The sequence below is a fragment of the Cryptomeria japonica genome, chromosome 8 (genome assembly GCF_030272615.1).
Source record: "Cryptomeria japonica chromosome 8, Sugi_1.0, whole genome shotgun sequence".
NCBI lineage: Eukaryota > Viridiplantae > Streptophyta > Pinopsida > Cupressales > Cupressaceae > Cryptomeria > Cryptomeria japonica.
The window spans coordinates 481,212,251-481,239,586 of record NC_081412.1 but is presented as its reverse complement, the minus strand read 5'-3'; the positions used below and the strand labels follow the sequence as shown (position 1 = coordinate 481,239,586).

At 34.5% G+C, this 27,336-nt stretch overlaps 1 protein-coding gene across 3 annotated transcripts in view; it reads left to right on the top strand.

The window, feature by feature from the left end:
- Positions 1 to 3,838: 3,838 nt before the first annotated feature.
- The window catches only part of LOC131077302 (protein Iojap, chloroplastic), a 94,843-nt gene continuing 71,345 nt past the window's right edge, over positions 3,839 to 27,336 (top strand). Inside the window, exon 1 of one of the 3 annotated variants that reach the window (XM_058014764.2) lies at positions 3,839 to 4,258. In XM_058014764.2, the coding sequence (XP_057870747.1) occupies positions 4,022 to 4,258 (237 nt within the window). In that variant the 5' untranslated portion in view covers positions 3,839 to 4,021. The remainder of the gene's footprint in view (positions 4,259 to 27,336) is intronic. The other 2 variants (XM_058014766.2, XM_058014765.2) reach the window with 2 other exon arrangements.

Genomic DNA, 27,336 nt, shown 5'->3' with positions numbered 1-27,336 from the left:
ACTTCTGACAAAAATAATGAATGGCAACATGACTTGACTACGATTACTGATTTTGGAAGGTGATCCACTAAGGAGTTAATGCTATCTTCTTCTTAGAAAGAATCATTGGTGAATATACTAGGCTTATTGAATCCGTATGAAAGACAAACTGTCTCCAACCAAGGAAGGTGGGAAAATTAAAAGGTGTTCTTCACTTTTCAAAAAATCTTGTCATATCACCCTAGAATGCACTCCATCTAGGGCTTCCTTGAATTAATGCTCTATTGCAATTTTGTCCTTGTAAGGAGTCTTCTCAATATATCTATTGACACTTGTATTCAACACATCTCTAGTTTTGATCTTCAAATTAAGGATCCATCCTTCAAATTTAGACATTAAGGTTAAGAATTCCAAAAATTACAATTTATTATTGAAACTGCCCATTAGAGAAGAATTCAAATATTGGAGAGAGGGGGTATGGACCACTCCCTTAGAGGACCGATGAACTCCCGAGACCTTAATGATTTGATAAATTTCTCATTAAAACTATCTTCACCTCTATTTGCTAGGATGCTTGCCATTCCATTTGCTTCTTTGAAGATGTGATTGATTGTGAAGGCTTCAAAGCTGTTAAGTAGATCTGCTGCTCTACTTTGGAAAGAGTTATTTCTCCAATTAGGCATGTTTCTAGACCCAACAACATTTAATAATTACTGAGTCTCCTTCTATTTCAATATTTTTGAGACCATGTTCCTTGCAAATTGAAAGACCTTCTATAATAGCTTGAATTTCTGCCACATTGTTTGTATCCTTGGTTAGAATTTTAGCTTGCTTTGCTATAATCTTTCTGTTTGATGAATGAATGATACAACCTGCCCTTGTGACCCTTGGGTTACCTCTAGAGGCCCCATCGAAATTTAGTTTATACGAACTTATCTTTGGTGGGAGCCATTCTGCCTTTTTTATTTGATTTTGTCTCCTCACCCCCATTCCCAACGAAGGGAGGAATTTTCAACTTCCAAACCAATTTGCTCTCATCTTGCTATCCCAACAAGAAAATTGAATCTTTTTTAATATTTGGGTTACAAATCCACTATTTACTACTTCCACAATAATTACTTCCAATTTATTTATTATACTATCCCATGACAATTTTTCCCCCTCCAAAGATTCTTTAGTTTCTTTCCTTCCAGATTTCCCAGATTATTATGGTGTATCTAAAATTTAATTACTTAAATAAATTAAGATTATGTTAAAGTATCTTTTCATATTTATAAATTTCAATATAGTAACAAAATAGTTATTTTTTTAGAGTATCAATTTGTTGTCTTTATAATTAATTCTCAATTCCATAATATTTTTATGATTTAATTACTAAAAATAAATTAAGATTATAAACCAAAATAAACCAAATTGACCTCTGCCTCTAACACTAAAATAAAAAAAAGATTAACCATAAACTAAATTTAACTCTATGAACAAATAAAAAAGTAATTAATAAGAATAAAGATGTTTTTATACTTTTAATTCCATGATATTTCTAGAATTTAAGCACTTAAATAAATTAAGATTATGTCAAAAGTATTTTTTCATATTGATAAATATCAATAAGGTAACGAAATCGTTCTATTTAAATATCTATTATTTGCATTTACATTCAAATCTCAATTCCATGATGTTTCTATAATTTGATACTAAAAATAAAGCAACATTATATATTAAAATTATTTTTTCATATCTATAAATATGAATATAGTAAGGAAATTCTTATTTTGAAAAAATTTATAAAATATTTCTTTCTTCCTATTATATATAATCTTTAATGAGTTCTCTGAAAGTGAACCATTATGATTAGCAAAGAAAGTGGGCAAACATATCTATATCTTTCCATGAACAATAGAAACGATTTAATGCTAAGGCTTGGCATATGATGACGGATGGTGAAATTTCATGATCTTCGCATATACATAATATAGTCTATCTTAAAAAAAAGGATCGTGGAAATTCTAGAAATGTTAATTCATAAACTATCATGTAATTATTATAAAATTCTTTCCAATTTAATTAGGTGATATTTTTTAAATTAATGTTTCAAATCACATTATAATCTATAAAAAAGAAAGAAAAGACGACCAAGAGGTCCCTTGAAATATTACCCTAAACCAAATTCAACCCAAATCCTAAACTAAATTGATAATTTCATACTAAACCAAATCGAACCCTAACTCTAAAACAAATTTAATTTTAACCAAAACCCTCAATTGATATGTAACCCTAATCCTAATTAAATATTAAACCTAACTAAACTTTAACCCTAATCATGAACCAAAATCTACTATAAACCTAACATTGAACCAAATTGAACCCTAAACCTAAACCTAACTAAACAATAAATTAAATTTAACCTCAACCCTAACCCTAATCCTAGTAAGATCAAATTTAACCCTAACACAAAACCACTTCGACCTTTAATCCTATGCCAAAATGAGCCCTAACCCTAACACTAAACCAAATGGAACCCTAAGCCATATTTTATACAAAATCAAATTTAAACCTTAGCTATACCAAATTGAGCCCAAACTCTAAATCAAATTAAACCTAAATCTTTAGGTTATAGAGAATCCTATTGAAAATATAGAAATAATCACCTTGAAAACCAAATTAAACATTGGACCAAATTGAACCCTAACCTTAACTCTGAATCAAATTACACATTAAATCAAACTAAACCCTAACTTTAAAACTCAACCAAATTAAACCTTAACCCTAAACCTTGAATTGAGTCTTATACTAACCCTACTTTTACGATTTTTTAATTAAATGACAACCCTAATTAGTGTCTTATCAAGTGATCTCATTTCTAATTAATATGCCCTAATTACATACTTTTAAACTAATATAATCTAATCCATCATAAATATGAAACCAAATTAAACCTTAATCCTAACACCAACAAAATTAAACCTGATACTAAACCAAATTGAAGCCTAACTCTAAATCCAAACCTAAATTATACTCTTATAAAACCTTAACACAAATTAAACCTTAACCTTAAACCTAATTGAACATTAAAGTGAACTATAATGCTAAATCTTAAAGCCATTATCATCAAGTTTATCCACTCTAACACTTAGAGTATTTGAATTTCCAAAACCTATTGTCGTGTTGGATGAATTTTTAAAGTAATTATTAGAGTCAATTAAGTAATATTAAATAAAAAATACAATCATGTTATAAATGAAATGATATAATATTTAGTTTTGTATTTGATATGATTGAATCATGAATTAAGATTGATTAATTATCATAATCAAATATATAACACAATTGGAATAGTGATAAGGAAAGAGCATAAAGCATTGTGATAAATGGATTAAGATTGATTAATTATTCATTTGAAAGCAATGTTTTATTAGAGTCTATTGCTAAGTTGTAGGTTTTATTACATTGAATTTCTTGCATGTATATCAATCTTGTAAATAAGGCTTCAATGTCTCATCAATTGATCAATGTAATATGGTCCTTCTATCTATTTTAATTGTTTTAAATAATAAATCTTATCATTTATTTACATTTAATTTTTTTTTGATATCTCTCAATATCCTCTACATGAATTTTATTTATAAAATATAAATATGTTCTTTGTTTCTTATTCCAATAAAAAAAATACTAATCCATAAAATAAATGCAAATAGAAATAAATAAAAATAAAAATTTTCAATAAAATTCGTACTATTTATACATTTGGCATTAAAATTATAACCTAACTAAAATAAATTCGTGAGGCCCAACTCCCCAATTTTTAACTATTTCAACTCTTAACGAATAAAATCTACACATCCCGATATCTATTGGGTGGTAAAATGTCTTGCAACGTTATCTACTTCTCAATAACGCGCCTGCTCTTTGAAAGTTCAGTTGAGTGTACCTAGTGGTCTTATAGAGAAATTCCTCTTCCTCAGATATAAAACACAGGTATTCTTCATGGCAATGTGATGGGCTGTGATAATTTTTATACATAAACTCATTTTACATTACTTCTATGGCGTTGAGCAATATGTATACGCTCACCGCCCATCATACATTCAGGGCTCTTCCCACACTCAATACTGCAACAGCAGGAGCAGGGCTTGTGCTATGTGGAGGTTCGATCACAAGGAATACATTTATTTTAAGGGGAAGAAAACGGGATAACACAGGAATGGTTGATAAACTTCCCAAATCCATAAATTCTTTTCGATTGTTGGCCAGAAAAAATGCTGGCGCAGGAACATTCAATGTAAGAGCTCTCCACTCTACTTCAAATGATCTCTGTTTTCAAATTTTAATACAAGTCCTCTTTGCAATCCGCTAAAGAATCATTGTGGCTTCAGAGGAAAAATAAGTTACAGGAGCTCTAGATTGAGTATGTGAGCCCCTCTGTCTTTTCTATTTGAACACGGTTTCTCGTTATCAATTGGGTAGTTATTAAGAGGGATTTTTTTAACTGGGTGTCATTGAGAACTCAGAGTTTATCCCTTTAACTGTCAAGTGCCATCATTAGGACAATAAATGGCAAGTCGCACGCGCTTTAGTTTTACAAGCTTGGATATGTTTACTTACAATCATATCAGAAAAGACATATACAATAGTTGGCACACAACTTAATGATTTCTCAATCATTCAAATCTGTGATAACCCAAATTTCAATTGATATTAGCTTGAAAGAACAGAGCAGACATATTTTGAAATATTAGGAATCAACGAGGGGATTGGGGAATGCGATGGCAATACTGTCAAACAACATATTTTGGGAAAAAAGAAGAAAAAATGCTAGAGATTTGCATTCAGAACTACTCCGGGCCATGCTTTAAATTTTCAAATTAGAGTTTAAAGAAAAGAATTCTGAACTTTGACATTAGTGATAGACAGTGATGGACAAAATTTGAAATTTAAGTTCAATTTTCCTTATGTTTTATAGTTTTCCAGCGTCTGCAGTCTGTGTTCCTAATGTGTTTATATAGCAACAATTTCTAATTGTTTTTATTTTTTACTAAAGAAATCAAATTAGCAATAGAAAATATTACAGCTTTTAATAGGAAATTAACTTCCTTCGATAGTGGAGCGCTTGCCCAAGTAGGGGTTTAGGTCATTGGCTAGAACTGCAGATTTGCTTTGACTGCTCCCTTGGATGTTTTGTGGACTGGGAGGTTTGGCGTTCTCCCTTTGTTAGAGTTGAATTTAATTTTTGTGCCTGTGCATTTCAACTAGATTGCGTGGGTTTATGCTTGGTATTGGTCTGTTAGCAGTTGCTTTTGTGACTACTTGCTGCCTGTGGAGGACAAATGGGGTGCAGTTTTCATGAGTAGCTTGTGAAGGAAGCTGCTTGTTGGGGTTTTGTTGTGGCGTATTCACACATCGCCCCATTGCAAATGGGGACCCCTACTTTTTGCTTGCTAGGGTTAGTTTAGTTTGCTTGATTGCCTGGTCTTGGCTATTAGTCTTTGCAGTGAAAGTTGCCAGAGAGATCATTAGGATAGCAGACTCTGCTTAAGTTGAAGTGGGCCAGTAAGTGGTCTAGGTCAGGGTCTATGTGAAAGCCTTTTCTAGGTCAGGCTTTGCTCTTGTTGCTAGGTGATGTCTTTTTTGAGTTTGAGAAAGTCAATGAAGCTTTGTGAGTGAATATCATCTTCTAGGGTTTGAGATTGGTCCAATTGATGAATGATGAGGTTCTAGGCACCGATTGATGTAAAATTGACCTATTTTGGCCCTTTGAAATGCCTAACGACCAAGCCTAGACTTTGAAATTTGGAAAAGGGTTAAAAATTTGAACATTTTGCAAATTTCGCTCCCGACCCTTCCAAAGGGGCCAGAGCGAAATCTTGCTTAGCTCCCTTTTGACTCCTATCCCAGACAAAACTTTCACTTTAAGGCATGGATTTGAGGGAAATAAGCTTTAGTTCACCTTTGGAGACGCCTTGGATGTGGAAATTTGATGAAAAGGTCAAGATTTGAGCCTAAAGGACAAAATTTGCTCCTGACCCTTCCAAAAGGGTCTAGAGCGAAATCCTTAGAAAGACCTAATTTGTCGTCAAAAGCATTGAATTGACATCACCTTGAAGGCAAACAGACTTGATTAAGATGAAGAAAGGATCTAAAAACCAAGTCGGAGAGCAAAGATTAGGGGAAAATGAGAAAATGAGAAAACTTGTCCTTATGGCATGATTAAGAAAGAATTGATATGTTCAACGAAGCAAAGTGATGAAAAGGTCAAGAAATTGAGCATAATTGCAAATTTCGCTCCTGACCCTTCCAAAGGGTCCAGAGTGAAATTTCCCAAAGGACCTAATTCTTCACCAAAGTCATTGAATGGTTGGGCAAATTTGCAAGATTATGGAAGGAAAAGGGTCAAAGATCAAGTTTAAGGCAAAGCCAAGTGAAAAGGGAGGTGAACTGAGCCTAGAAGAGCAATTTCGCTCCTGACCCTTCCAAAGGGTCCAAAGCGAAATTCTTAGAAAACCTTTTTTCCTCACCTCTTTGATAGCAAGTTAGCTTGAATATGACAAGACAAAGGGGAAATGAACAAGTCCTAGGCAACTTAGTCCTAAGCAACTTGAGTGAGAATTGAGCCTAAAAAGACAAAATTCGCTCCTGACCCTTCCAAAGGGTCCAGAGCAAAATTCCTAAAACCTCCTTTTTCTCCCAATTTTGTGTCAAGCCTAACGTTGATGGGGGTTGATTGAACTTAAAGGTATCCCTAGGCATGCATTTGAGTGAGTTGTGATCACAAAAGGTGAAGAATTTGTCCAAAAATGCAAATTTCGCTCCAGACCCTTCTAGAGGGTCCAGAGCGAAATTCCTTATAGGTCCTGTCCTTGGCCAAGGCCCAGAGCGAAATCCTTCTTTCAGGCCTTCCTGGGGGTCAAATAAATGATGTCTTCATGAGAGAGGAATTGAAAGGTGAAAATCAAGGCAAAATGAAGTGAGAAGGAGGAATTCAACCTAAAGGAAGAATTTAGCTCCTGACCCTTCCAAAGGGTCCAGAGCGAACTTCTTCAATGGACCTTGTACCTTGCCTTAGCACTTGGATAACCTCGTCCTAAGCAATTTTTGAGAGCAAATGGCTTGTTTATACCTTGAAGGAGCACAATTATGAAGTTTAATGCCTTGAAGAATGAGTTATGAATAGGGAATTAAGTGAGATTACCAATTTCGCTCCTGACCCTTCCAAAGGGTCCAAAGCGAATTTCACTATAGGGCCTGTCCCTCGAGAGGATCTTGAGCGAATTTCATTCTAATGCCTTCTTGTTGATGATTTAAGGTGAGAAATATCATGTTAGAACAAAGAAATCATGTATACTTAATCATTCTTTGTTTGTTTTGCAGATTAATAAAATCAAGATGGAGGAGGATTAGGCCAGGACAAGGAAGACCTATTCAAGTTCCATCATCATCAAGGACACTTCAAATGCATGGAGGAGGACTCAAGGTGCTTTTAAAGCGTTGGAAGACTTCAAGTGTTCAAGGAGTTGCAAGCTATCCTCAAGATCTTCATTCTACCACATGAAGAAACCACAGGATGACAGAGAAGAAGGATCTTGCAAGCACTTTAGGCAAAGTATGCTACAAGAGGAGGAGTGACTTGATCGTGAGGAGGCCTCATCAAACACATGGGAGTCAAGGAGGTGCATCATTCATTGCATCAAAGACAGAGGAGGATCAACCAAGGCACAAACGTCAAACAAGGTGGCATCCCAGTCACTATTCCTCCAGTCAGATAGCTCCACCTCAGCATGTCCAGATTCAATGTACCCGACTCACCAGTGCTGGCACAAACTTTGAGGCACCTACCCCTGAATTCTATTGGTCCACATTCATGAAATGTAATTTTCTCATTGGCTAAAGGAGTTTGTTGTAATAAACCCTAATTAGGATTTTCCATCTTGTAATCCTAGCCATTGATTGTAAATCAATTAGAGCCATTGAAATGTAAGGAGCTCTCTATATAAAGCTCCGACTCTTCATTTGTAGAGGTTAATAGTTAAGAGTTAGCTAATAGAGGTTAGAATAGCTAAGAATTAGTAGCTAGAATAGTGAATAGAATAGCAATTAGAGTACATTAGGAAGAGAAGGCAAGAAATTGTTTCCTTGATTGTAAATGAACCCCATTTTCATTGAAGATATGGTGAAATATGTCGTTTCTTTGCAATATGCATGGTCTCTTGTTGAATCTTCATTTTAGATGGTAAATAATTAGATTGAGTGAAAGAAGTTACTGAATGCACTCGTGTGGAGTCCGCCTAGTCCAAACCACTAGCCTCTTGTTGATTGTAAGACCGCCCTGCGTGGTCAACTGGCATAGAATGAGCTTAATCTCAAGTCTTTACGTGTCTATTGTTCATGCATTAACTTGAATGATGATCAGTGTCTGATGGTGTACGATTTAAATATATTCGAAGCATCCCTTAGAAGATCGCACTGAGTTGGTGTTGAATTGTTCAGCCTGATGGTGAGACCCAACCCAGTAGGACTCCACCTAGTCATTCATCCATCTTCTCGCATTCTAGGTCTTAGAGTAGACTTTCTGAGCCCTGTATCTTTTGATGTTTCTTTATCTTCCAACCAGTAGATAGGATTCAAGTTCCAGTAGATTAAACACTCAGGCCATCAAACATAAGTCCCCTTGTGATTCCAGCATAATCACATCAGACCAAATTGAGCTTATCCACACGTAGAGACCCTACATATAAGAACCTTGGAGTTGCCTCGATTGATCCTTAGGCGAAATCTTCAGCATTCGGGGAAGCTTTGTTCAAGAGAGGATAAGATACCTTGGTATTTTATTCTGTGTTCGCATGTGCATAAAGAACACATCAACAGGTTTATACTGAAGTCTTGTGACTGTTTTGCTAGATTCATAAATATATGGACAGGAGTGTTCCATGTGAGTGTAATGACCTCAACAAATTTAGAAAAAAAATATTTCACTTTCTGATTACCAAGGTCTGTGAGAGCAAGATTAGAGCATTCAGTGGGTAAATATTATCATTCAGCACTTTTTGATCACCAAGAAACCGTGAGGCTGAGAGCATATGGTGAGGAATATGATTTACATATTTGTTCAAATAAATAAAAATGCCAAAAGATATAGCAATAGATTGCATGAAGTTTGAACAATACAAGTATGCTGGAGCAAAAAAATATATTCAAATATGTGAGAATATCATCGAAGAGATATGGATAAATATGATTCAAATCGGCCATTACAATATGTTGCTGTTCCAAATAGAAATACTTGCTGGAAACTAAAACAAAAGCTAGCACACATATAACCTTTGAATGAGATTGTTTTCAAGAAACCAAAGAGGTTTTGTCCCTTTATCTCCAAATCCAAGGGTTTTTGTGTGCAAATTGATAGATTAACTCAAGTCCCAAGCTAAGACAAAAATTACATGAAAAATAATAGGTCTCTCAAAGCCCAACAAAATTTTTAATAAATAGTACCAGCAGGGTACAGATTCCAACACTTCATTTTCCCTCTCCAAAACAACAATTAATAAATTAACAATAATCTCTAATGAAAATAGTCCCCACTTAGTAATGAATGCCAACTTGTAACTCCTCATTAGTGAGCTGTTATAGAATATAGTGTTGCAGGGATATGTGTCTTTGACCCCTTGAGATGGGTCTTAGGGATTGGGATGCATTTATTGTACTGAAACCGAATACAAAGATGTCCCTAAATATAGGGAATGCTCCCCCCATGTTTTCTTCCATTTCCCCTCACTAAAACCCTCAATCGTGGCATCTTTGACACAAAAAATGAAAAAGGAAAAAAAGCCATTCTAAGGTGTCATGCAATATTATTTTCATTACTATTTGCTCCTTGCATGATATTATTTCTTTCATTTTTGTTGGGTAGTTTCATTTTCATCATAGTGACTTGGATTTTGCCGTGCAAGTAGGGAGTGGTTGCAAATAGGAGGTGGGTTAGACCAATAAATAGGTATTTTGTGTAGTTTTATGTGACAAGCATATCCTCAATTGAAGTGAGGCTAGCATTAAGGCTTCTAAAGATTCCATTCAATGACAATGCATGAAAATTGTCTACTTTTATCTTCTTAGTAAAAAATGATTAGTTTTTAACTATTAAAAAATTACAAACATTGAAGCAGAATTTGATAATCAAACATCTATTGTTTTTGATCGGCCAAAAACAATGTAATTATATTTCTAAGATGGAGGACCATTTGCAAAGTCATGGAAATTGGAATTTATAGTGAAGGAAATTTTACTCTACTGAAGAAAGACAAACTTTCTTTGAGAGTGATCTTCAATCACTATACTAAGGTCAACTAGCTGAGGTTTTTGTTTAAAGTTTAAACTAATCTACTGCTGTGATTATACTAATTAATTCTTTTCTGTGTTTTAATTTTTAAACAGAAATATGTTTGCTGCTAAATGAAGTCAAAATGGTTGAAGTGCTAATTGATGCTAATTATAGAGAACTGAGAAATTGAAATCACAATTTAAATGCAGAAGCAGAAAATATAGAAAATGAGGAAACCAGACTGAAAATTTGGAGTTCTCTGTGTCGGACATTAGCGCAATGCCTTTTGTCTTGTATGGGCAGAAAACTGAAAACACTTTTTTGTCCAGAAAAAAGTATTACCTATACGAACAACAAAACAAAATAGGAGAACACAACAAAATAACTGGTGATTGGATCAGTAAAACAACACTATAACAAACTAATCTATTAGAGTAAATTAATGAAATACAACAAGATGGAGGAGGTAAAGCAGATATCACCGAATGAACTGTAAAGTGTAAACCTAAAACTTCTTTTCCAATGGAACCTGTAAGATCAGAAAGGAAAGAAAAATGTTTTGTGCTGTTTGGGGATTTGCCTTTAGGTCAAATCCTTGTATTGGTCCTTCAACCTCCAAAGCAGCTTGGTTTTTGATAATTTTTGGAAATGAAACTGACATAGTAACAATGCAATCACAATGCTATGATAGATTACGAGAACATAATAACATAACAATATTGAATCTTAGATGCCAAAATTGCCAAGAACATCCAAGAAATATTAATGGAGTAAATGAAAAACAAATGAAAAGATTCAAACATTAATAACAAAAGGAAAATCATCTGTAAACTTGCAACCAAGATGGATAATGCCATTTGTTGAAGTTGCTGCCACACCTCTTTGAATACACGAACAAGATGTTGGTCTTCACATGCAATGAACATTGGTAAGAGCTTCAAGGAAATCAATAATGGAGATAGCTGGTTTGCTGATAGAGCTTGAGAGAGAATACACAAAGAAGATGATGGTCTTCACATGCAAAGAACAATGGTAAGAGCTTCAAGGAAATCAATAATGGAGATAGCTGGTTTGCTGATAGACTTGAGAGAGTTTTTCTAAGCATTAGCTTGAGAGAATAGTCTGAATGAAGGTCCAAGAGAAGCCTAAGAGAAGGATGGCTGTTCATAATGTGCTCAAGACGCTTACATTTCACAGGATGATCATGGTAGGAGGAATAGAATGCTTCAAAATGGTCATTGGAATCTCACATTGTCATGGGATGCCAACACGTTGTGTGGACGTTTGCGTGTAGTGCTCATGTGTGGAAAATTCAAACCAAACAAAAGCTCAATATGCTAGGAACAACACAAGGATTAAGGAAAATATAATAAAAGGGTGCTAGCATATTGGCATTTGGATAATGAAAGCCACCATACCAAAGTGAGTGTAGGATACTATGTGAAATTGCAAGGATATGCAATTTTTGATGTATTGAATCCATGTTTGTTATTGTTAAAAGGTTAATTGGCGCTATTAGAAATTTCATTCTAGATGATGGATTGTAGAAAAGATTGAATTTCAAACAAAGAGATTATGCTAAGAATTTATGGAGCACCAAAAATGCATCAGGAGTGGAGTTACATTGAGGTTTATTATAGATATCACAAAATTTCCCTACTTATGAGCTAGTATGTACTTGGAGAAAAAACTTGTCCTTGGTGGTTCATTCGAGTTCAGCCCATTTTGATAATTTTGCCAAAGACATGAAAGTAGTGGAAGATATCTTGAAATCATAGATGGAATACTCGCAAAGTACTCGGCACGAGTTTTTTGCTCGGCAAGTATTTACACCATTAATTCACACAAAAAACTTGGAGAGTTTTTGGGAAAAACTTGTTGAGTTTTTCACAAAAACTTGGTGAGTCTTTGGCAAAAACTCAATTGCGTAAAAAAAAAGAGGCCCAAACGCATCAAAAAAAAATCTAATTTTTTTTTTCAAGTCAGTCTCATTCTTTTCATCAGAATATATACATGAAATATAACATTTAAGTATAAGAAAGGAAAATGACTTATACTTTAAGTTATATTTCATGTATATATTGGCAAGATGTTTGAGAGTGGTTTCAAATCTCTAGGAGTTATATTGCAAATTCTAGGTTTTAGAAGATCTTTTAAATTTTCAGACTTAGTCAAATTTCAGTAATCAGTAGGCTCCTATCAACATTCTCTCGCTCTCTCTATCTCACTCACTTTATTTGCCCCCAATATTAGACCTATTTATCTCCCTATCACTCTTCCTCTATCCCCTCTCTCTACCACTCTCTATCTCACTTTCTCTTCTCTCTCCCAAGATCTAGACCTATCTTTGTACCGCTCACTCTCTCACCCTTAGACCCCCGTGAGGGGTTCTACCCTCAACCTCATTTTGGCGAGTTGGACGAGTCACATCGAACTCCTAGGACTAGACCCTCTAGTTCTATCTCTCCCCTGGTTTTCACTAGAGTTGGGAAGAGAAAGATGTAAAATGTTTTGATGTAGTATTTACTTTTAGTTTTACAAAAACAATTTGCTATTTAAATCAATCAAATATATCAATCTATCAGCCATCAGCATTCCACAAGAGGATGCCATTTTATACCCAATTTGCATTTAAATCAATCAAATATATCTAGACTCAACTTGTTTCTTTTATATACTCATTTATTGACTCATTGGATGCATCTCCTCATTGAATTTTGCAAAAAAAAATGCATTTCAAATTAAATTTAAGCAATTTTTTAAGTTGCCGAGTTTTTTGCTGAGTTTTCACCGAGTTTTTTTTTTGGGCCTTGGCAAGTTTTTGTTTTTGGCGAGTAGTTCAACTATGTTTTGAATAGCTTTGATGTGGGTTCTCTTTTCACCAAATGAGGCAGTCAGTGTGGTCAAATCTAGCACTCATGAGGTTGGAACTTTATTTTAAATTGTGGTCCTTAATTTTTACAGGTATCATTATGAGAAGTTAAAAAATGTGGCAATGAGATCTCTAATTTCTTTGGTGGTAGCAAGCTTTTTTATGTAACATATTGAAGAGATGGCCTTTCAGTTCCCTTTCACTGAAATTTAAGTGCTAGAAGAGATATTTGGATGATACTAAGTTGAGTTGGAAAGATGCAAAGAAAAAATAAGGCAAGTATATTCACATGTCAACAATATTTTCAAGACCATAAAACATGCAAAAGATTTGTAAATTAATGGTTGTTTTCCTTTATTGGATGTCCTTAAATGGAAGTAAAATTTTCCCTTGCTCATCAGGTTTACAGGCAGAGACTCACACATTTCTTTACTTGTAAGAAACATTTCATCACCATCTCATGCCAAAAAACAGGACTACTTGGTACCTTGCCACTAGAGATATCATTTCTTTTGATGAAATGCATTTGAAGCAAGGCATTGAATACTGTTCAAGAAGAATGAATACAACGGAAAACAAATAGGAAAGGAGGGGACATGCATAAAGACAAGGGTCGAAGGATTCAACAAACTTACCTAGAGCTTTCTTTATATTGAGGGTATTTTTGTACAAGATTTCAAATAGTTTAAAGCACCAAAACTACAAGACCATATTTCTTTTAAAGTCTTTTAAAAATCATTTTGAACCTAAGTAGATGTCATGACCCATCAGGATTACATCTATAACACATATATCATCATTAATAAACTCAGAAAATTGTCTTACTCCATAAGACTTCACAATTTTCTGATCAGACCAAGATTAACAGTGGTCTTAATCTCATTATTTACTTAACAGCAATAAAAATCATGTCAAGGGTGGTGATTAACTTAACTTCTATAACAGAAATTAACTTCTATGTTAAGAGCAATGATTAACTTTTATAAGACTTGATTAACTCCTATGTTAGCAGCAGGGATTATTGTTAAAAGAGTAGGAACGATTTCATGAAGGTAATATTAATATTATATTATTAAAAGAGGCAGCGCTTCTTTAAAGAGGCAATTACATTTATCAAAGGCAGTGCTTTAGTCAAAGGACTCTATTGGACATTTCACATAGTATAATACAGTGATTAGTATGTTAACCAATTATTATTTTAAACACTTCAGGAAATAACAATCCTAGCGGGGGAAATCATTAGATAAAGCAACCCTTTTTAAGAACGATTATGAAGGCCCTCAACTACATTGATTAATTAAGAAAAGGTGTATCTTTTCTAAAGGATGGGTCCCTTAATAGGAAAGGTGACTCTTTGTCTTCTTCTAAGGATATAAAGAAGAAGAAGCAACAATGGTGGAGGGATGAAAAGGATCAAGGGAATAGAATAAAACATCTGAGGCATCAAAATCAGATTCAGGAGCAGACCTGAATCAGAAATATAAGAGAATCTGGAAGAATGATCTGAACATTTATCAGAGGGATCAGAACATAAATACAGTTCTGTAAACAATCATCAAGTCATCAGCATTGAAGAAGATCAACCAGCAGATCAGATTTATATAATCATTGAAAAGCATCAAGAGAGATCAATCAAGTAGGAATATATGCAGATAATCTGTGGCTTCTAATATATATGCATAATTAATGTTTAACGTGGATAAGATTCGTTTAAGCTTATAGCCAATCCACCATCCCATTATGGAGGGGAGGTAGGACATGTGTGGAGGGCAAGTAGCAAAAAGGTCCATTCAAGTAGTGGTAACCCTGAGTGGGGCTGGGAGGCTGAATGGTGGGTGCCATTAACGAGCTCCTGGGCTTGATGGATAGGTTTAGTGCACCTTGTATGATCTACTAGGTGCTTCATAGTGTGGATGGAATGTTGGGAAAAGCCTGAAGAGAATCCACATGCACGTTACGCAAACTTCATTGATGATTAAGATAATGTTTCTAACCCTACTAGGAAAGATTGATCTTATATCTAACATGATTGAGGGGTCTCAATCAGGATCTAATTGGTAAAGTTATACCTCTAACCATTTTACAATTCTTATTTGAATGGAATTTGTGATTTTAGGGCAAAAACTAGGGCCTTTAGAAAAGGGGACATTACAGTAGAAGAGCAGAGTCTAATGTATTGAATGCTTGTGTGGGTGACCCTATATTGTTGAGACAAGTAGGGTGATTAAAACAAGAGACAAGGAACATATTGCAAACATTTTCCTTAATGAGATATGAAAGTTGACTTTGGAAGAATACTCATTTTCATGAAAACACTAAATTTGAATCAAGGATGCCAAGGTCATCTTTTTTCAGGATCACAAATTACATTGTTCCTTTAAAGGAGGAGGTGTTGGCAAACACGCATCAAATTCAAACACAGACAAGGGCTTATGTGGAGATTCATTATCACTAAACTAGGAAAGATTTCCAACCATAGGGGATGATGCATTTGATGTATAAATTAGTGAATTATAACTATTGAAATTTTCTTATGACAACTAGTTTCCAACTGCTAAGTTATCTATAATTAATTCATATTGCAGTTCCTATCTGCATTATGTACTTGTACTAGAGTTATCTATTGAAGGAGCTATGATCTGCAGTCCTGTCATGCCCCGCCAGGGAACCCGGTAGGACAAGAACAAAAGTTCCAAAACATGCTACAATTTTTTTTTTTTTTTTTAATATAACATACATCTACCACTTATAGAAAGTAAACATACTTAGGGTGAACTCACAATGCTGGTTCCCACTTTTTGACCAACTTTGACACTTACATGAATATTTTGAAAAAAACCTCCACTTTCTGACACCTATAACTTTTAAACCATTAAGAATTTGGAGATGATATAAACTAGTGATTTTTAACATCTTGTTTGTAGATTATAAATATATTTTTTTAAAATTTATTTGAATAAAATTTTATTGATTTTTCCATCTCCCTCAAAAAGTAGTTTTTTATAGCAAACAACATTTTTTAAGAGTGATGTGTATCTCGAAACGTATAAGTTTTTTTCTATAAATGATAAAAACTTAATTCTTTTGAATTTTGATTTGTAACATCAATACCCAAGGCATGCAGTTGGTTTTATAGTGATTTGTTGAATATTTTTTATTTTATTAAGTTTTGAAGTTCGACTAATTATAATTTAAATATAGGTGTACGTTTGAACACATAACTTGTTCTATATATATCAAAATTCAATTTTATTTTTTTTGTTAGAAAGAAAACATCAATACTTAGTGCATAGATATTTTTCAGATTTTTTTTGAATTATTTTACTATTTTTCCCAATGCATTGAACAAAGAAGTTCATGTTCAATGAAAACCCTACATTCATAAGAAATAAAATATAAATATATTAGTGAAATTAAATATATTAAAAATTATACTATTTGGAAAGCTTATAATAAGGACTAAATACTTAAAAAAATAAAAATTTAAATGAATTAATTTGACCCCCCAAAAGCTAATGTAAATTTGTTTTTTATCAGCATTTGATAGATGCAAAGGAGACTCCATTGCAAGTATGATTTAGAAGTAGAGAGGTTCTATCAAACAAATTTTGATCTAAGAGCCTTTGATTTAACTCTCTTCAATTAATTACTTCAAATGGGACCTCTTAAAGCTTAAATCATTGTATTTTTTTAAAAATGTATGATTTCAGCAAAAATCAGGACGTACCAAAAAGTGGGAACCAGCTTTATGAGTTCACCCCTTAATGCCCTTACAGGTTCCTTTTAATGTTCATCAACATAATTGAAAGATATAACAACTTAACACAAAACATAATGTGCATAAAATAAACATACAATGATCTTCTTAATTTTGAGCATGATATAATATTTCACAACACATTAACTTTACTATCTATTTGATACGCTACAAAGCTTTTATCATTTCATTTGAGACCAAAGTAAAAGTTCATAACAATCCTATTTCCCATAATCCCATTCCCACTATAGAATGAATAACTATCCTTTACATCATTTTCCCCTTGATTATTATTTACAACATCCATGCAATTAATACTTTTCATTTGATAACAACATATATAATAATGCAATTGTAGTTTCTATTAATGCCTTCTACTCAATTTTCATAACAACACAATAAGATCATAAAGAGATAGGATAGGAAGGGTAACATAACTTATAAAAACATTGTTTCAAATACAAAGTAATCATCCCTTATCATAGTTCCTATAAACTACCCTCCCTTTTACAATGCTGTTCATAAAATTACATGTTTATTATAAGGCCATTCATTGCTTACAAATAATCTTTACAATACTTGAATGTACTAGTTCAAAAGCAAGGTCTTCAACATCTTCAACCAAGGATCAAGAAGCATCATCAAAAGAGGTCATGAACACACCTCGAAAAATATTTACCACCCAACCACGTGGAATCACAAAGGTCCACTCCCCCGTGCTAGGAGATAAAACCAAGGCCCACGCAAGTACTAGGGCAATACTAAGGCCATGAGACATGATTCCCCAAAACAATAAACAAGAACCACATATCACATAACAACATCAAATAACATCACAAGAGAGAGAGAACCAGAACACCTGCTAGGTGGGTGTCATCATATAGCCTTAATGTCGGGATCCACCCTGCCTACCATGTACCGCGGTCCCCTCTCGAAAGGATCCACTCAACCTGTAACGATGGTCGCAGTACTCCAACAGGCCTATATGGACTAAAATAATCATTTATCTTGTATTAGTGTGTTATAGCCCAACCCAACCCAAGTTCATTTTAAAAAGGTTATCACTTGAATTAAACCCACTCATAGGATCTCCTAGCAACCACTTTGGGTCTTGGCAACCTATAGTGAGCCACCCACCTAGGGTATCTAGTTACCCTACTCAAACATTCATCAAATAAAAAAAATAATTCATCTCACACAATCAGCATATAAGTTCAAGTACTCTCCCATGTCCTCCAAACCATAAGGATGAGTCTGACCCTTATCTCTAAGCCACAATCAAGCATGAGAAGGAGGTGGCCAATGCATAACATATATAAAACACTTTTTTTTTAATTTTTATCATGAACACCTCATATACATGAATTAGAGGTCTTTAAAATAGAGGTACCTACTATAGAAAGCACCCAAACCCCTAGGAAAGAAAAACAACCCAAAGAACAACTCAAAAACCCATAAAATTGAACCATGTTTCCTTGTTGTTTAATAGATATTTATCTTGATAAATGGTTTGAGTGAAGACTGAAATATATTTGAGAAAATAGTATAATGATTTATATTTAATTTGAAATAATTTTTAGCCTCAACCAAAGATTATAATAAAAGTTTAAATAAATTTTCTTAAAACTATTTAAAACCCTCTTTGATAGAGTTGTGTAAAAGAGTTTGTTCAGAAATTCATTTTAAACCATTAAAAGATGAAATATTTTGGATTATTATAATATTTGGAGTTATCTTTCATATCCATTTATTTTAGAATCATTTGGTTTTAGTTTGAGGAAGATATTTGATGCCCTAGCGACACAAACAATGAATTTTTTTTGAGTTTTTATTGACAGAAAATTAGTCTCGGTAGGGGGAACTTAACTTTCAAACGAATCGTTGGATTTCCGTATATTTTGGATATGTTTTAGTACACCTAGATTTCTATGTTTTCACCAAAGCGATTTGAAAAATATTTTCTTTAATGAAAGTTATGAATAACAGAATCAGAACTATCAAAACTGGGACAATCATAAGAATGGAAATCTTGTTTGTTGGGTTGATACTTGACACTTGAAGAATAGTTGTTGGTTGAGATATGACATTTAATTATAGATGTATTTTTATATTTGAATAACTACAGATCATAAATAATTTTAATATAAAAAAAATAAAAATAAATAAATACAAGAGTCATTACTCCCCAACATGACACTCATTTTCTCCAAATTGAATTTCCCAACCAAAGCATATCCCTTACACAAACAAGGAAAGAAGCAGAAGAAAGTATTTCCAAATAATATTCAGATTTTTAAATTTAAATTTTCATCTAATATTCATTTAAATTATGCAAGCATAACATACAGCACAAAAATCACAACACAAGCAAGCCACATGGATTCTTCCTGGAATGAGGCCTACCTTGGGTCCTGCGGAGAAAATCTTTTGAGAAAGAACAAGCAAAAATCCAACCCCTTCTTGTGCAAATCTCTCTTCCTGCTCCTAAACCTCAAATTTCTTCTGATTTATCCAAGAAGAGAGATTTGCACAGGAAGGGGTTGGATTTTTGCTTGTTCTTTCTCAAAAGATTTTCTCTGCAGGACCCAAAGTAGGCCTCATTCTAGGAAGAATCCATGTGGCTTGTTTGTGTTGTGATTTTTGTGCTGTATGTTATGCTTGCATAATTTAAATGAATATTAGATGAAAATTTAAATTTAAAAATCTGATTATTATTCTGGAAATACTTTCTTCTGCTTCTTTCCTTGTTTATGTAAGGAATATGCTTTGGTTGGGAAATTCAATTTGGAGAAAATGAGTGTCATGTTGGGGAGTAATGACTCTTGTATTTATTTTTATTTTTATTTTTTATATAAAAATTATTTATGATCTGTAGTGATTCAAATATAAAAATACATCTATAATTAAATGCCATATCTCAACCAACAACTATTTTTCAAGTGTCAAGTATCAACCCAACAAACAAGATTTCCATTCTTATGATTGTCCCAGTTTTGATAGTTCTGATTCTGTTATTCATAACTTTCATTAAAGATAATATTTTTCAAATCGCTTCGGTGAAAACGTAGAAATCTAGGTGTACTAAAACATATCCAAAATGTAGGGAAATCCAACGGTTCGTTTGAAAGTTAAGTTCCCCGTACTGAGACTAATTTTTTGTCAATAAAAACTCAAAAAAAAATCATTGTTTGTGTCACTAGGGTATCAAATATCTTCCTCAAACTAAAACCAAATGATTCTAAAATAAATGGATATGAAAGATAACTCCAAATATTATAATAATCCAAAATATTTCATCTTTTAATGGTTTAAAATGGATTTATGAACAAACTCTTTTACACAACTCTATCAAAGATGGTTTTAAATAGTTCTAAGAAAATTTATTTAAACTTTTATTATAATCTTTGGTTGAGACTAAAAATTATTTCAAATTAAATATAAATCATTATACTATTTTCTCAAATATATTTCAATCTTCACTCAAACCATTTATCAAGATAAATATCTATTAAACAACAAGAAAACATGGTTCAATTTTATGGGTTTTTGAGTTGTTCTTTGCGTTACTTTTCCTTCCTAGGGGTTTGGGTGCTTTCTATAGTAGGTACCTCTATTTTAAAGACCTCTAATTCATGTATGTGAGGTGTTCATGATAAAAAAAGAAAAAAGTGTTTTATATATGTTATGCATTGGCCACCTCCTTCTCATGCTTGATTGTGGCTTAGAGATAAGGGTCAGACTCATGCTTATGGTTTGGAGGACATGGGAGAGTACTTGAACTTATATGCTGATTGTGTGAGACGAATTATTATTTTTTATTTGATGAATGTTTGAGTAGGGTAACTGTTGTTTGTAACTAGTTCGAAAATTAATTATAAAGCAAAAATCAAATTGCCCAAGGCAACATTTGATTTTTGCTAAATAGGGTTGGGCCTGCCCTTACTTGTATCCACACCCAAAGGTAGCGTGGGCATTCAAACTAACACTGGTGCCAAATTCAATATAGGGTCGACCCTATATAATATAAGGTGGAAGCATTCAAAGATATATACATTAGCGTGGAAATCAAATTTGAAGTTGGCGCCAATTACTTATTGGGCCAACCCAATAAGTCAGCAACCACCCAATAAGTCAGCAACCACCATATATATATGGTGTCATTTGGAGTGCATAACACAAGTTTTTCAAGCAAGCAATTCAGCTCTAAAAGGTTGATGCGAACTCTACCTTTGCCCTATAGTGCGAAATTCTCCAGTCGTACAGTGCGAACCTTCTCAGCTATTACGTGCAATCAGTATATGAAGAATCTGAGCCAACTTGGTGTGAACTATCCTTGCTGTTAGGAGCAATCCATGCTTGAAGAATCTGATCCATTGTATGTGAAGAACTGATGCTATATAGACTAAAGGCGAATCCCATTCATGGGCATAATCCTAGATGCAAATACCTCCATTAAAGAGTGCAGACTTCATCATCAAAAGGTGCAGACTTGTGTACTTCATATTGATATTGAAGACAGGTTATCAAAGCTCTGAGACATCATATCAGACCTGGAGCAGATCTAAAGAAGAAGGCTGCTTTGGTGCAGTCTTGGTCAAGCTTGTGTGCTGACCTAGTAATCAGATTAGAACAAACAGATTGCTGTTTGTTGATCATCATTAGCATTAAAGGGGATAAGTATTGTAATCTATCCAATTGGTGACAATCAGATGTGAGGATCATTCGTTGTTGGGTTTTTCCTCCAAGAGGGAGGTTTTCTAGGGTAACTCGTGTTTTGTGTTATATTGTTTATGCATTTCATTTAGACTATGTTTGTTTAATTGTTCAACTAACCTTCATGTTAATATAAGTTGTCAAAGATACAATTCTGATTTTTGTTCTTATTGTTAATCTGAGACCTAAAATCCAACATGGTATCAGAGCTAAGGTCATACTAACATTCAGATTTCAGTAAAGTTTTTTTTGTTTTTCAGATTCAGATGATAGCAGGGTTGAAGAGAGACTTGATGGGGCACTCAACTTTGCCTCTCGAAAGGTTCGTACTACTTTCACCCTTAAGGAGAATATTTTACTAAAGGTTGGGAATCAGGTTGAAGAGTAAGGGCATTGGCAAGTCCACATCATGGGTATGCAGGATTCAAGAGATGCCTTCAAGAAAGGCTCATTTCTCTTGAACATTTGCGTTGATGTACTTTGCTATTATGACCCTAGTTGGGGTCCTATCTAAAGATAAGGTCATTCTAACTTATTTTCTTTCACATTAAGAGTATTATCGAGGGTTTGCATATGTAATTTTCCTTGTGATAAGTATTCTTGTCCAAACTCTAGATTGATATATTTTTCATGATCCTTAACCCCTGATGTGATATGATCCAATATTGACAATGGTTGAAGTCTTTTAAATGATAGACTTATTTTGCTTCTAGATATGCAGCATCTATTATTGGACCTAGGTGTTGTTGGACATAAATTGCAAATCTTCTCTTGTTCCATTATTGTTGTCTTGTGCTTCTAATGTCATTGAAAGGCTTCTTTCGATTGGCCTTGATCATTTCTTCACCTTGGCAAGGCATGTCAATTATTGTTGAATAGTACTTCTCTAGACAATGATTTATCTATACATGAGAGCAACATATCATTGTTAATTAGTTATGATGATGTGTTGATAGTTGAAGTTAGTCTGTGTTCAGTAAAATAACATATGCAGCAAAAGATGAATGATTCAATACAATAGTAGTTTCTTCTTCTTTATTGATATGCTTGTGATTTTGAGATGCCTCAGGTTGAGGTAAACATTTCACTTGATAGTTTTGGGCCTCTTCCATCCTAGCTGAATATAATTAGGTTCTTGCCCGGCTAAGTATGAAGACCTTGTTCTACTTGATATTATATGTACACGATCAACCATATTGTGATTAATCTATAAGACTCTTTCAGGTTTGGCTATTCGGATATTGACTAAGTTATATATTAGCCTCATCCATCTCTCAGGGTCAAAGGTGAAGGTTATTTAATAAAAAAAAAATAATTTCCTTGGTAAGGTCGATTCTGACAATTTATGACTCGAGTTGTAATTGATCTCTTCTAAGTTCAAGTTATATTCTTTAGGAAAATTAAAATTCCACTCGTGATATCAATACAATCAGGATGAAACTCATAACTACATTTTTGTAGTAATATTAGTATCTCTTAATCCATGAATCTTTGTATGTGTTTGATACTTCATAGGTTGCTATGCCTCTTTGCTGAGATAAAGGTGGCCTCTCAGTCTTCAGAGGTTCTTAGGGTTAAGAATGTTGGAGGATTGCCAATCAATGAAAGAGATAAGCTTTCTTTGTGTTTGATGATTTCTCTTTAAGATAGTTCTTGCTTCAAAGTTTCAGAGAGAGCTTGAAAAAGGTATGAAAGCCTGTACAAACCTTCAACTCATTTACTTACTGAAGAAGATGTCCAAAGGTACGCCATAGGTCCTTTCACAGAATGTGAAAATAAGAGAAAAGCAAATTAGCATCTTCAGTTTTATATGATGTCTGGTTCTTTTGTTAATTCTCATATTTGGTTAAGGATTAAGAGGGAGTCCTAGGATTCCCACAATCCTCAATGAATACCTGGTATAAAAGAATTAACAATCATTTATTAAGCTTAGGGTTTTGTAATATATTGTGAATTCTTATTTCTGATGTGGATGAATTAAGAATCTAAAATCTAATGCTTTACTTTCTAGGGTTAGAAGTATGTCCAGGATCTAACCAAGTATTCTAAGTCAAGTATACTATTGATATTTGATGGATTGTAAACATTTATGTAAACTAACTTAGAGAAGTTGAGGATGTCTGCAGCCAAGTCTGATTTACAGATCCATCTGAAGATAGGCAGTTGATTGGTGGGTTCTTTAGCTAATTCATGATCAAGGTTGTGTATGTTGTTCTTGCCAAGCATACCCTTAAGTATTTTTTTGTTAAGCACAGATGATTGTGAGTTGAAGCTGTTATCACCTAGAGTATTGGACAAGAAGTGACACAAATAGGAAAGACACTTCAAACACCTTGTTCCAGCTTGGAAACTCTATGATCTATTAGGACTACAGTAAACAGTCCTCAGTTGTACTGAGTATTGCCGAAGCTGAATTCATTGGAGCATGAATTGTATCAAGGAAACTGTGTGGCTTTTCAAATTCTTGTTGAATTGTTTCTTATAATTATTTATTATCAGAGTTGTATAGTGATACCTGACAATTCAGTGTCTTATGACAGGTCAATCCTGTGTTGCAGATGTTCTGACCAAGTCTTTTGAAGCTTGAATACTTCATAAGATAGACTTGGAGCTATGGAGAACACTACCTTGGTTGAGAAGAAGTCTCAACCTCAGTGATGCATTGTGTTGCATCAACCACCCTCTGCGGGCTATGTAAGGTGGATCCAATCTATGCTTGTGTGCTAGATGGAATCTCATCCTATGCTTGTGTGCTGGATGAAAGATGTGCTAGATCCACTCTATGCTTGTGTGCTAGATGGAATCTCATCCTATGCTTGTGTGTTGGATGAAAGATGTGCTAGATCCACTCTATGCTTGTGTGGCAGATGAAACTTCATCCTATGCTTGTGTGCTGGATGGAAGGTGTGCTAGATGGAAGATTATGTTTATTCCCTTCTTTGCTTGTGTGCAAGATTATGAATTTCTGATGTTATACTCTTCTCTGGGAGAAGATTGAGGTAAAGGTATTACATTCTTCTCTAGGTGAAGATTAAAGGAGAATACTGTGTGCAAGATGTAAATAAAGAAGATTAAAATGGAAGTTCTCCTTCATCCTTAGCAGACAATTAATGGCAATGCAAGATGAATACTATGGGTTATTATTCGTGATGTTATTTCTGGCTACTTGTTGTAATCCTCTCTAAAAGAGTGTTGACTAAGTTCATAATACAAGATATAGATTGCATGTATTACTTAGGGCCGGGCCCTAATCATGTAACTTGGTTGTAAGATTATTTTTCTCCCTAGTTAAGAGGGAGTGTTGTTTGTAACTAGTTCGAAAATTAATTATAAAGCAAAAATCAAATTGCCCAAGGCAACTTTTGATTTTTGCTAAATAGGGTTGGGCCTGCCCTTACTTGTATCCACACCCAAAGGTAGCGTGGGCATTCAAACTAACACTGGCACCAAATTCAATATAGGGCCGACCCTATATAATATAAGGTGGAAGCATTCAAATATATATACATTAGCGTGGAAATCATATTTCAAGTTGGCGCCAATTACTTATTGGGCCGACCCAATAAGTCAGCAAACACCATATATATATGGTGTTATTTGGAGTGCATAACTCAAGTTTTTCAAGCAAGCAATTCAGCTCCAAAAGATTGATGCGAACTCTACCTTTGCCCTATAGTGCGAAATTCTCTAGTCGTACAGTGCGAACCTTCTCAGCTATTATGTGCAATCAGTATATGAAGAATCTGAGCCAACTCGGTGTGAACTATCCCTGCTGTTAGGAGCAATCCGTGCCTGAAGAATTTGATCCATTGTATGTGAAGAACTGATGCTATATAGACTAAAGGCGAATCCCATTCATGGGCATAATCCTAGATGCAAATACCTCCATTAAAGAGTGTAGACTTCATCATCAAAAGGTGCAGACTTGTGTACTTCATATTGATATTGAAGACAAGTTATCAAAGCTCTGAGATATCATATCAGACCTGGAGCAGATCTAAAGAAGAAGGCTGCTTTGGTGCAGTCTTGGTCAAGCTTGTGTGCTGACCTAGTAATTAGATTAGAACAAACAAATTGCTGTTTGTTGATCATCATTAGCATTAAAGGGATAAGTATTGTAATCTATCCAATTGGTGACAATCAGATGTGAGGATCATTCTTTGCTGGGTTTTTCCTCCAAGAGGGAGGTTTCCTAGGGTAACTCGTGTTTTGTGTTATATTGTTTATGCATTTCATTTAGACTATGTTTGTTTAATTGTTCAGCTAACCTTTTGTAGCGTCGAAAATTGTACGCACTTGCTAAAGTGGTACAATTTCACACTTGGTTTAGCTCCCGCCTTGGCGCATCTTGCACTTTGCATCGCATTTTCCTTTAGCACTTAATTAATCAAATTAATTAGGTCTAAGGTCTTATTTCATCATCTTCCAGTTGGGCCCTTTCATTAAAGTGTGCCCCTTTCATTTTATTCCTCCAATACATCATGTAATCAAAAACCCTAATTAGGTCCTATTTTGAACTTGGGGGCTTGATTTCGGGGGTCAAAACATCTCAAAATCACCTGTAACTTCGGGATTCTCTCTAAAATTATCATATCCGACGACCCTGAAAATTTGGTGAAAAGTTGTCGGGACCATGGCGCCCGGAGTGCACATGGTCCCCGACATTTTTCCCGAAATTTTAGGAGCGCAATCCAATCATAAAATAAAGCTTAACCCCAAGAAATTGGCGGGAGATTCAATCCCTAGGTCGACCAAAAGTTGAAATTAAGACCTAGGGTTTCATATATAAGAGCTCTCTTTCTTCATTTGAAAGGATCTGAATTTTTGGTTTAAGGGACCTTCTATGCAGCGAAAGAGAAGATCTTTGAAGACTTCAACAACATTCAACATCCACCCATCAAGCATTCATCAATTTCATTCATCAATTTAGGGCGTTGAAGACATTGAAGAGCAATAGGGGATCACCGACTGAAGATTGGCTTGTACCCCTCCCTTGGGGTTGGGTATGATTTCATGTTGTTTTCATGTCTTTGCATAAGCCTCATTATATCATTTGTATTCATGCTTTAGATCACTTTGCATCTTGATTTGGAGCATTTACATTATCATTTACAAGCAGTTAGGGTGTACTTTCTAGGTTGCTCTAGTTTGCTTACTTGCATTTTAAGATCTTGCACACACACAAGGTCTGCACACACACTACTTTTACAATACAACTTGGCTATTTGTGGAGGTGGAAATCACCAAAGCGGGGGTTTGACTAAGGCAAAACCCTATATAGCCGCCCAACGTACCTTTTCAGATATAAGTGCAGATTTCGGGATTCGGACGATGCCGCAAATTGCAGATCCGGCAGAAGCAGACAGAAACTGAGCTACACACCAAATTTCAGGGCAAAGGACCAAGACAGAGGTGTGGGGCGCTCTGGTCCTGACAGGACAAGGGCGCTGGGCTCCCTGGTCCCTGGGACAGTGGCACTGGGCGCCCTGGTCCCTCTGTCAGACAACAAGTTTCAACATTTCCGACAACTTTTCAGGTTGCAAAACAGCAGTTTCAGGAGCAGAATCAGGACAGTGGCACCTGTGCCCCCGTCCAGAACATTTTCACTCAGATTTTAACTCCGGGTACGCATCTGCATTCTTGTCTTGTCCTTGTGTTTACAGCTTTCCATTGTTTAATTTCAATTTTGCAATCTTGTTATTAGTT